Here is a 12,410-nt window from a genome sequence, read left to right as displayed (position 1 = left end):
TTAACTTTTAAGAGGACCAATGTGCACAATTATATAAAAAGTGTACTACACAAAGTCATCAGGCCAAGGAAGTAACTAGAAACTGGAATTAGCCTGTATACCACTTCCCAAACCATGGGACCCTGGCTTGGATCACCTTTTATATCTTCTGTATCATAAAAGTTCTTACCTTCAACTCCTAATCTACTTCCAACAGCCCCCTTAAGCCCAGAGATGTAGCCCCATAAAGAACTCTGAGGAGCACGTCACCTTTATTGTTTACTTTAAAAAAAATTTTTTTTTAATTGGAAAGACAGATTTATAGAAAGAAGGAGACACATAGAGAAAGATCTTACACCCACTGGTTCACTCCCCAAATGACCATAACTGCTGAAGCTGAGGTCATCCCAATCCGGGAGCCAGGACCCCTCTCTGGATCTTCCATGCAGATACAAGATCTCAAGGCTTTAGGCCATCCTCCACTGTTTTCCCAGACCACAATCAGGGAGCTTGGATGGGAGTTGGAGCAACCAGACATGAGCCAGCGACCATATGGGATACTGGCACTTGCAGGCAGAGAATTAGTTAATTAAGTCATCATACCAGCCCCATAATTTACTCTTTTTTTAAATTTTTTTTTCATAATTTACTTTTTATGCTCTCCAATTCCCTCGCCTACATACATCAAGGAGAAACCAAAGTCTTCAGAAAAATCAAGTTTTATTGTCTTTATTCAGAGTTACAAAAATAGATATAAATTAAAATAGTAGAATATAATTATTAAATATTCAGTGTACAGGAGTGGTCCTCATCCCACCCAGTGAGATTAGATAAATTAGGCTGATGAGTAACTGGCCAAGAAAGGGAATCCACGTGAAATGAAATGGTAACATTTCATGCTGGTCCTAGGTTGAACCTCAGAATGATACATTCACAGGCATCATCATGTGAGAGACCAAAGAGACCTGAGTTGACCCTCTTTGTGGTATCACACATTTTACAAGCAGACCCTCTTTGTGGTATCACACATTTTAAGGAAATATCTATACTTATTGCCAGATACAGGAATACACAAGCTCTTGCTCACACTTAACATTTGTGGGCCATACATCAAAGCACAAACATATTCTGATATAGTAATTCCTGATACAGTTATGGAATATCAGAACCCTTCCTTAGTCATCAGTATCTCCACTCCCCAGACTGCTGTTCCCACATGGGCCAATCTCCATCAAGAGACATCAACTTCCTAACCGGGGAAATGATTCATTTCCCAAAAGTGGGCCTCATGAATGACCATTGTTGAGGGAGCTAGCAATCTTTCCACCTATGCATAGGAGATGCCATTTTTTTTTAAACTCCAGGAGACTTTAGTCCAGAAAATGACAAACTACCATGCTGAGTTAGGAATGCCCCTTCTCTCTGGCCAGGGGAGTCTGGGTGGCCAGCACCCAGGCTGGGGTCTGAGTATACAGCTACTGTCACTTGTCTTGCTGGGCAGCACAAGCAAAACCATCTTTGTAGAGCCTATCCACCTACTTTCTCATTTATGGCTGGTGGAGATGACCCTACTGCCAAAAGGACGATCAGTATGGAAGTGGGTGGTCCCCATCTCCTCCCTTGGTTTCCCTTGGAGTTCTCAGGGGATGAGGCCATTTTCTTCCCCAATGTGTCTGCGGATCCAAGGCAGAAATTCTGCAACTCTTGTGTAGACTCCTGGTTTATACTTCACGGCACATCCACTGCCCCAGCTCACAATCCCAGTCAGAATCATGCGGCCTTCCTTGGAGCAGACGAGGGGCCCTCCTGAGTCTCCCTGGAAAAGCCAAAGACACAAAATGCGAGCCTTAAGAAAAGTGCAAGGAGGATGCCTTCAGATCCCATTACCCAAGTATGTCTGAGAAATGAGGGAGCCAAAGGCCATGGTGACTTTCATTGCTACTACAAGTTTAAAGTCCTCTGTTAAAACGTTTTCAAAGCCCTGTTACCTGCAACCTTTCTATCCATACTCCCAGACCCTACTGTTCCCCCAATTTGACATATGCTATGTTCATTCTCAGTTTTTCAACCAAAAGAAAGTTTCCTTCCTTCTCTCTACCTCCTTAACTCCCTATCAAGTTACATCCTTTTCAAAGGCTCCCCTCCCCAACTATCTGGTTGACACTCACCTCTATCTCCTAAACATTTTTTCCAGTTCATATTGTGCTCTGAATTTTGAGTTATACTGTCTTCTACTATCTCTTCTATCTATGATCTTAAAAGAGATTTGTGGGCCTGGTGTGATAGTGTAACAGCTGAAGTCCTCACCTTGAATATTCCGGAATCCCATGTGGGCGCCAGTTCTAATTCCGGCAGCTCCACTTCCCATCCAGCTCCCTGCTTGTGGCCTGGGAAAGCAGTTGAGGACGGCCCAAAGCTTTGGGACCCTGCACCCGTGCGGGAGATCTGGAAGAAGCTCCCCTGGCTTTGGATTGGCTCAGCTCCAGCCATTGAGGCTGCTTAACGAGTGAATCATCAAACGGAAGATCTTCCTCTCTGTCTCTTCTCTTCTATGTATCTGCCTTTCCAATAAAAATAATTTTTTTAAAAGAGAGAGAGATTTGCATACTAATCTGAAGTGCTAGCATCGATCCAGGCTCATGACAAATGTTTAGGAAACACATTAAGATTGGTTTGGATTCTCCAAAGACTTGAGTTCCTGATTCTTACCTCTTGGGGCACTGGCTTGAGAGAAACTCCCTATAGTTGGCAGAGACAGACCCAGTAGCTCTAAAAAGGATAGAGATGCATAGAACACTGACCTGACAAGAATCTGTTTCCCAGTTTGTGCCAGCAGCACACAACATTTTGGTGGTGACTTCAGAGCCATAGTAATGGGGCTGCTGGCACTCCTCGTAGGAAAGCAGCTTCACAACAGCCATTTTCAGCCTCTCTGGAAACATGTAGTCAACTGGATGGAGAAAATGGGGGAAGTTTGTGTTGGGGCTGCCCACTGGACTGTCCTCCAGAGAAGGGAACCAGTGTCCCTATCAGAAAAGCTCTTAGTCTTTTTAAAATTGAGCATTTACCCTTCCCACAGCCTCCCATCTGCTTGTGTTTGCGGCCTGTCACTCTTGATAACACTCCCACCTCCATTCTTGGGCCCACCTGCTGCCTCTCTAGTGCTACCATCTCCATTTCCACAGTCTTCATTTATTATCAGGTCATTCCCAGGTCACAGTACTCCCCCAAAGACCCTCTTCAGTAAGCTTCAAATGTTACTTACTGGAATTCTCTTTTCCAAAGCCAGCAATCTCACAGCTTGAGCCAAAGTTGACATCGCCACGCGATGGGGGCAAGCAAATGGTTTGTATGGACCGGGAAGGTTCTGCACACTGGCCGGTGCTGGAAAGTATCTTCAGCAAGGCTGTAGGTAGAGCAGTCAGAGGAAAAAGATCACCATCAATTTAGGTGGTCTCCATCTCTCCCCTGCAAACACTAAGGAAGTAGCTTTGTCTACCCCTTGGTCAGTCATGGTCACAAAGAGTTGAGCTGACAGCTTGTCACTTGGAAGCCTCCCGTGCCCTAAGGATTTATGTCGCAGGTGCTGACAAAGGTGTGGGCAGCCAGGGATTCTGGGCACAGCTATACAGGTTGTTTCCTGCAGAAAGCCCTAGCTGAGGAAATTGGACTAAAATCCAACCCAAGATCCTACTTTCTAAATTCTGTATCTACATAAGGCTACAGGCAATGACAGTAAGAACACTTTCTTGTAATTTGCAAGAACAAGACATTCCTAGCCCAAACCGTATGCTGATAGAGCTATTTCCACTCAATAGAGGCACCTGTTGGGGGAAGTTCACGGTCTTTATAGAAGAGCACTGTGGTTCTTGTCTATTTCTCTCTCACATCTTCCCACTGCTCCCCTTGTTGTGTAAAGCGGTGGTTTTAAAGTGTCCTTTCCCCGCCCCCACCAATTTGAGCCTCCCATTAGGTCCTTTGGATGCTCTTTCCCCAGCCATCATTATCAGGGTAGATGAGAGCTTTCCACTCACCAATATCGTGGTGGTGAGCCAGCGAATCAGCACTATAGCCTTCATGCAAGATGAGTCGCTTCACTTCAAACTTCATTTCCCCAGGTGTCATGGAGTTGATCCTGGACCGACCCAGGTAGACAACATAGTTCTCCTTCTTTGGGTTATTGCTGTGGGAGGTGAGACTTGTCAGAAAAACCTGATCCCATGAGTCCCTATCAATTCCTGCCCCCCATGATAGTGGCTACAAAGCATGACTTGTCCCCAAGGCCAGGGCCACATGGAGTGAATGAGAAACAATTGCAGTAGACCCCTTTTCTGGGAAAAAAAAAAGGAAGGGATGTGTTTGAGGGTGGCAGAGGAGGAGGGTCAGAGAGAAAAGAGAGGGACCTACATGAAGCAATGTGTGGCACTGACCACCCAGCAAGGACTGATGAGACTGCCACCACACAAGTAAGTGTCATTGCTTCCCCGGTGCTTCCTGTAGATGGCTGCAAACCAAGGCTGGTTCTCAATAGTGGCGAATTCTCCCCCAACAATCTTAAAGCGGGGCCTCAGAGCCTTCTGGCCGCACTGAAACTCCAGCTTACTGGGAGTAGGGGTAGGCCTTTTTCCTGAAGGAGAAAGAGAGAGGTGTCTTAGGGAAGGCAGGTAGGCAAAAACAGCCCACTCAGGCAGACCTCCCTCCTCACCCCTTCTGCAATGGAAGAAGAGGACACATGAATTCGTCCTCTTGCACTCCACTGGTCAGTGAACTCACCAACAGAGCACTCTTGCACCTTGCACTCTTGGACAAGCACGCGTAGGCCCACCTGCACGTAGCACCAGGGCCTCCTCTGGTGGTCTGGATTCCTGGCAACACAGAGAGGCAGGGAAAGTCATTCCAACCCAGAATGTCTTCCCTGCATCCTCCTCTCCAGCAAAAATTCAACCAAAAACCTCACATTTCTCATACCCTGACTGGCACTATGGGAGTATAGGGTGTTGGTAATAAGAGCTATTGTGAAGCTATAGGGAGGGCTCCTGGTTCTTACTACCCATTCTCTCACCTGCAGTAATTATGCTTCCCCAAGCCCAGATGAAGGGCATTAGAACTCTGGGCATTGTATGTTTTCTTTAGGACAGCATGAGAGTTCCAGTCCAGGCAATGCCGGCCCATGATGTCAGTATTGGCTTTTCCTCGATAAGAGTGGCCATTCCCGTGATAGCAGGTTTCTAGTTTATCTACAGAATATGAGGACAAGAGAATGTTAGAAGAGGGGAATATTTGTGGTAGACATTTTACAGATAAAAAAAGTTTTAGATGAGGCAGAATACACTACAAACCATCTCCTTCCATCCCCAGCCCCCATTGGTGCAGCCACTGCTTCGTGAAATTCTTTGCACTTGTGTTTATGTTTAGCTGTATGTACCAACCACATCAGGAGGAAGATGTCACCCAACCTTTCTCTGGCTCCTAACCCCTGCCTGCTCTTGCATCCCACCCATTTCTCACTGCCCCAGAATCTCTTGTGCCCCCTCTTCCAGGTTAGAGCCAGGATGCCCATACCTATCTCACAGTGCTCTCCTTGGAAATTCTTTGGACAGTCACACCGCCAGATGTTGGAGAAGTACTTGTAGAACACACATTTTCCTCCATTCAGACAGCTGCAGTGTGCTGGAGAGTACAAAGGTAGGGTAAGCAAGGAGCTTGGAGCAAAGGGGAGGCAGAGAGGGTTGGGAAGGGCAGCATCCAGCAGCCAAGGAGAGGGAGCAGCTGCCCTCTAAGGCTTCTCCAAGATGTGTGTGCAGCTAGCTGCTGTGCAAGGGGTGGATACTTACAAGCATCAGACACTCGGTGAAGTTCATTGCTTCCCTGGAAGAGGTTGGCGGGGGGAGAGAAGGACAGGTCACCAAAGGTATCATGCTCCCGAGAGTCCAGGATGAGGATAAACTGACTCTATTCCCATGTCCACTCTTCCATCCAGCTCCCTCTCCCCTCGCCCTGTTCATATCTAACCAACCTCCAAATGAAACATCATGCATTTCCAGCAGGGCAAAAGGGACTGAGCCACGCGAGCTACACATACCAGGCGCTCGCACACTGGAACAGTCCCTGTGCATCGTTATGTCCTTGCCCACAGCACAAGGTCCCTTGGTTCTTAAGGCTCCCATTGCCACACCTGTCCTGCTCCCTCCAAGGAGTCTGGCTAGGATGGTAATGGAATCCAGACGACTCCACGCCCCATGCAACCCCTCCTTTCCTCTGGCTCTCTCGGGGGTCCTGCAAATCCCCTTCTGCGGCCAAAGACAAAGCAGAAAAGGCACTCACTTCCGAGTCGCTCACAATCAGGGTGCTGCTGAGCAGGCATACCAGCAGGAGTCTCATGGTGATGAGGTAAAGGCTCCAGACGGCGGTTCTGCAATGGAAGGAGAAGTCAGGGCAAGAAGCTGAGAAGCCAAAAGGCAGCCCGGGTGGGTTACTGCAGCACAGAAGAGCCCGAATTCCTGCAGGCCGAGCCCACAGTGACCAGGCTCCCCAAACCCTGCCATCTCTCCTGTCTGGGGGCTCCTAGTCTAGACCTGAACCCGCCTGGACACACATGGGACTGGGAGCAGCAACTGCCAGCCGGACACAGTCAGGGCAGCCCGTAGTAGGGGGAAGGGAGGTTCCCGGGAGCCAGGGCCCCAGTGCATCACGCTGGGTGCTCTTCGGCCTATCCGGTGCTCACCAGTGGCTGTGGCTGGAGGACGTGGACCAGTGCTGCGGATAAAGGCGGACTCTCAGGAGGGAACCAGGGCTCCAGATTCCGCGTTCTGCGGATGGCCAAGGAACGCCGGCAGTATTTGAAGATCCGCCCCAGCCGCAGCCCCGCCCCAGCCATAATCATCAGCCTTACTTCCCCGCCCTCTTCTTTCCCTGCGGATTACGGCGACCTGGACCCGGTGCACTTTCAAAAACTTTAACAAAGAGCGAGCGAAGGAGACTAGGAGAGTCTGAACGAGGGCTCTGGTATAAAGTCTCCACTCTGCTTCCCAATCGCATAGCCCAGCGCCCGCTCCAGAGCAGGGCGCTCCGAGTTGGCAGAGAAAAGGCACCCAGGAAATGCCTTCCCAACTCTGAAGGCTTCCCCAGTTTTGTAATCAGTTCTTCCCCAACCTTTCCACCTTCAGCCCCCACCTGCCCAGTGATTCAGATTCCTGAATATATAGGAGCAGAGTCCACAACTCCTGTAGCTATGACGGCTGTCAGCGTGAAAAAGGTACGTGACATCCGCTCCATGACACAGGCACAAAAATACCTGCCAACAGGGGATTTCAGGTCCCCAGCCGTTACCAACAAAACCAGTGCATAAGACAAGGCTCAGCTGATTGCTTGCAGGAGGTTAGGGAGTTTATAGTGATGTCAGAGGAATAGAGGCAAGATTAGGCTTTCCTGAGTTTGCAGTTTGATTCAAGGTTGGTCATTGAAAATGGGGGCATTTTTTTCTTCCTTTTAAAAAATATTTATTTTTTTTTGTAAAGTTCCAGAGAGAGGAGAGACACAGAGAGAGGGCTTCCGTCTGCCAGAGGGCTTCCATCTGCCAGAGCCTAGAACAATTACCGGGTCTTGTGTATGGGTACAGGTGCCCAAGCACTTGGGTCATCTTCCCTGCTTTCCCAAGCACATTAGCAGGAAGCTGGAGTAGAAGCAGAAAAGTCTGGAGAGGAACTGACACCCATATGGGATGATGGCATCCCAGCAGAGGCTTAACTTGCTACTTTATGGTGCATTCCCCCATGTGGAGACTTTTGAAAGTTGAGGCTGGGCCCGGTGTGGTGGCCTAGCAGCTAAAGTCCTCGCCTTGAACGTGCTGGGATCCCATATGGGCACCGGTTCTAATCCCAGCAGCTCCACTTCCCATTCAGCTCCCTGCTTGTGGCCTGGGAAAGCAGTCGAGGATGGCCCAAAGCCTTGGGACCCTGCACCCATGTGGGAGACCTGGAGGAGGTTCCTGGCTCCTGGCTCCAGATCAGCGCAGCACTGGCCATTGCACTCACTTGGGGAGTGAATCGTCAGATAGAAGATCTTCCTCTCTGTCTCTCCTCCTCTCTGTATGTCTGACTTTGTAATAAAAATAAATAATTCTTTTAAAAAAAGAAAGTAAGTTGAGGCTAGTAGTTATGATATTGAGGGATTGTGGGAACAAAGACTTAGGGCACAAATCATGGATACTTCCTATAAAAGAGTTGATAAGTCTTTGGGAAGCTCCCATAATAAATAATTCATTTATTTGCCTGGACAGGATACAGTTGGTTGATAAAAACAGCAGAATGATAAAACCTTATCAATGTTGACAGTAAATTATGGCTGTGTAGGAAGTTTTGTTCTCACTTCTGAGTAGAATCTCCCCCTGGGGGGCAGGGACTAAGGCGCTTGCTTGGACCATCTCCCATTGCTTTCCCAGGCACATTAGCAAGGAGCTGGATAGGACAGAGTGCTGCTAGGACTCAAAATGGTACTCAGGCAGTAGATGCCCTTCTGCCACATCAGCTACATCACATCTCTGGCCCCAGTTTGAGTTTTTAAAAACATATCCCTGTATCACCCAGCCACTAAAATGCATGTGTATTTAGTATTCTACTTCCTCATGGGTCCTTGCTTCTGTAAGATAAAAACAATGGTGTATCAAATGAAGTTGACTTCTAAAGCATCTGAGGGTGTATAAATGAAAACTCCACCCTACTTCCATGGCTGAGAATGCACACATTTCTGCAAACACACACACACACACACACACATCTCTAACACAAGTGGGGGAAGGGGAGCTTAGTAGGGATTCTGATTTAGTCACCTCTCCATCTCTTGTCCACGAGTGTCAGAAACTAGATCCTGGGGTCACATTGATGCCACCCAAAAGTATTGGCTCCACAGTGAGGAAACTGAGTCTCTGGAATTCAATAGGGGCCCAAAGTTTGGTCCATTTCTTTGTATAAGCATCCAGCATTTTGCTGCCTTGCAAACCTGCACCTTAAGACTGGGTACATTTGAGATGGGCAGAAGGAAGACAGAAAAAGAGCTAAGAGGCCTGGAAGGAGAAAGGCCCTTTTGTTCCACCCAGGAGAACTCAGGAAGCTAGAATCAGAATGGGGAATGTGCAAATCTTCTATTGTGCTTTAGACAAGTAGTGACCCATCCTCCTCTAAAGTTTAGTTTTTTTGTGTCCTTGAGCCACCAGCCTCCCAGGGGACAACTATATGGAAAGCATTGTAGGTCTCAGAAACAGTCTTACAACTTCCTCTTGAAATCCATGGCCAGTTTTATTTGGATCTGAGAGCCCATTAATTGTAAATAAACGTGAACAAAATGTAAACAGAAAGGTTACAGCCTGAGGACTTACCCCGAAACTCTTAGGGTAGATATTAGGAAATTCCCAGCAGCCTGCTGTGATTCACATTGCTCCCCCAGCAGTTCTCATGACTCCAGATTACTTGGCTAGAGGCTGTCATGCTGATTCTTTCAGAGTGAAATGACCTCATTTCCTCCTGTAAAAAGAGGCTCAGAGACCGTTATGCAGCCCCACATCCTCCCACCCACTTCACCTGGGTGAACAATCGTAGAGCCTCCAACTCTGCACAGAACTTCCTTTTCTACTTGCTGACCGTTGGTACTCTCTGAAATCTCTGTGTCTATCCTGCGGTATGTGGTCCCTGCTAGACTTCGTTTTCTGAGAGCAAAGGTTGCATTTTATGTGTTTCCATCTGACCCTCCCTGCTTGCTACCTGTCTGGCTCATCTAGGTGCTCTACTGTGAATGAATCAAAATCGAATAGGAACAGAGTTTGAACGCAGCCTGAAGGCTTTCCATCCTCCCCATTGTTTTTTTCTTGTCCTAAAAAATAGCACTAGCTTCTGCTATTTGTGTTTGTACACTTTCTTGTGTTTAAAGGCACTTTGATGTAAAACATTCCTCTTTTTATTTTTTACTTGTATATAGGGAATAAATTTCATGTATATCATATGTACACTTTTAAAAGTATAAAGCTACTTCCTACTGTATCCTCTCTTTAATTTTTGTTTGAATTTTTACAATAGCATACTTTCAATATACTTTAAACAGGAGCCTAACCCTACACTAAATAAAGGATTCAACTAGTAGAAAATCCACTGTTCTTCTAAAACATAGACAAGGATAATAAACAATAAGCAAATCCCAAAATGTCAGTTTAGTTCATACACATTGCATTTTGTGCTCTGTATATCAAACTCACGACCTTGATCTTGTGTTATGGACTGGGAATATTATTTGCATGCAAATCAAGAAAATGAGGTGATGTCACATGAGTGATGGTGGAAAGCCAGTACTGGAACTCAGATCTTCTAACTCTTGTTCTCATGCTTCATACCTCACAGTGTCCAGGAGAGACAGAATACTGTGAAGAAAAGGACCAGTTGATATTTTTCAGTTCAAGGAAACTCTCCTATTGGCTTTGGAGACCTCCTTCCAGAAACACTGCTTGGGCTTATGCACTGGGCTCCTAAATGCCCTTTAGGTTACAGCTTCTGCAGGGAGTGAGAGAATGACATCATTCGTTTCTTGATTCCAGGAGGAAAGCCACCAACTCTGCCTCTGTATCTCAGGTCCAGTCTGATGAGTTAGGTGTGAGTTAGGGTCTCCCTCCCAGAAGCTGCTTCTAAGAGGCAGGCAAATGTGAGGCACGCAGGGAAGAAGGGTAGCATGTCTGAATCTAGGCCTGAGATTTTGACCAGGAAATGGAGCCCCCAAAGGACTGGTTTTTTGGTTTTTTTTTTCCAAAGGGCTGTTTTCTAATCAGCAGGAACCAACAGGAGATTCACGTTGAGTCATAGGATGCATTTCTAGGTTGCTATACTAAGACCATTCTGCTCAGTACTATAGAAAGGTCACAGTTGCTAACCTGGAGGCTTTCACATCCAAGCTAAATAATCTCAACAAGTCACTTAATTCTTCTGACTCTGCTTTCCTACCTCTAAAATGAAATTAACACCTGCCCTGCCCAAGCTCCACTTTACAGACTAAAATGAGATCACCCTTGTGGGTGAATGTGTTCATTCATGCCTTCATTCATTCAGCATTCTTCATGAACCTACTGTGTGTCAGGCACAGTTCTAGATACTAGAAATATTTAAGGATGAATCTTGTGATTCCTATCCTGTGTGCCTGATTTCCTTGCTGGTTGTATTGATCCCAAAAACCAAGTCAGGCTGGAGTCCATTCCAAGATTCCAATTAAATAGGGATGCTGTGTCCTTGGCCAGCAATTCCCAGCAACCAGGCAGTTGGGACACACAGCTGCATGTAGTGCTCACCCCCACAGACCTGACTCCGCTCTCTCCTCCTCCTCTCTGTTGTGTCTGTGTGGCCTGAAGCTCTTCTCTTTCCCTATTACACATGGGGCAAACAGACCCCTGGACACTTCTGGAAAGCAGACATTGAACCTGGTCACATGGCTCCCTTGCGTTTGAGTACTCTCTTCTCTTAATATTTACTGTTAAGAACAAAGCTGGCCTGGCAGCCACAGGCACTATAAGCCACATCTGGGCCTGTAACATGATAGGGGAGTTGCCGGTGCTGCTGGGCCCCAGTGGCCTGTGGAACCGGGTGGAAGGAAGCCACATACTTACTTGCTTACTCATGGAAAGCAGTGAGCCCAGGGGCTAGACCCTGAGGTTACACTTTGTCATCAACAGCATCACCAACAGCAGACTGCCTCTCCAGCTTCAGCCTATAACCCCCTAACCTTCCTCACTCTTTCAGGCCTCACCATCTCTGGCCAAATTTCCAGCCCTACCCAGCCCAGTCAGCTTGGACCTCTGCATGAATATTTTGAGCCTTTGCCAAATTTTTCTTTGTTTTTAACCCAAACCTGGTTACTTTTTATGTCAGGAGCTTTTTTCCCTTAAAGGAGTGTTTGTCATGATTTTCCAGACTTATCTGAATTCTGAATCCCCTTCCAATAACCAAAACCAGACTCCAGTCCTGAAACTTCTGCTTCGTGCTCAGGTTGTCATGCTGCAAAGCCATGAGCACTTATCTGGAGATAAAGGGGCTCTTAGAGCAAAGGAATCACACAGAAAATCAGAAAAGATGGGTTTACTGAAAATCACCAATAAGTCAAGGACATTTAATAAATATGTTCAGCCAGGAACTGAAATGCTGAAGTATATTGTTAAGAAGAAACCAGTATTAACATTTACGGCTCATAGGATATGCTCATGGATCTCCCAAGCTGGATTCTATATTCTTCCAGCATTTAAACAAGGGCAAACACTTCCCTTTCTACTCCACAGAGAGGAAAACAGAGGCGAACAAAGGGAAGTGAATCATCAGAGTTCATCACCAAAAATGATGAGGTTCAGAATTTATAAATTTTTTGAAAAATCTCATGACACATTTCCATCCTCCTCTCTCCTATTCTTA

The 12,410-nt window shown here is 46.7% G+C and overlaps 1 protein-coding gene across 1 annotated transcript; it reads right to left on the bottom strand.

Annotated features, from left to right (window-relative positions):
• Positions 1-682: 682 nt before the first annotated feature.
• PLAU (plasminogen activator, urokinase) lies at positions 683-6,785 on the bottom strand. The gene is made up of 11 exons (XM_040975989.1): positions 6,704-6,785; positions 6,304-6,391; positions 5,814-5,847; positions 5,542-5,649; positions 5,042-5,216; positions 4,753-4,844; positions 4,387-4,606; positions 4,014-4,162; positions 3,245-3,385; positions 2,781-2,929; positions 683-1,795 (listed from the first exon to the last, which is right to left on the bottom strand). The coding sequence occupies exons 2-11, from the start codon at positions 6,358-6,360 to the stop codon at positions 1,619-1,621; spliced, it is 1,302 nt and encodes a 433-aa protein (XP_040831923.1). The 5' UTR covers positions 6,361-6,391; positions 6,704-6,785; the 3' UTR covers positions 683-1,618.
• Positions 6,786-12,410: the final 5,625 nt, after the last annotated feature.

Source organism: Ochotona curzoniae, unplaced genomic scaffold (genome assembly GCF_017591425.1).
Source record: "Ochotona curzoniae isolate NIBS_2020 unplaced genomic scaffold, NIBS_Ocur_1.0 contig_2692, whole genome shotgun sequence".
Lineage (NCBI taxonomy): Eukaryota > Metazoa > Chordata > Mammalia > Lagomorpha > Ochotonidae > Ochotona > Ochotona curzoniae.
Note: the sequence above shows the minus strand (reverse complement) of the source record. Positions and strands in the feature narration are given on the sequence as shown.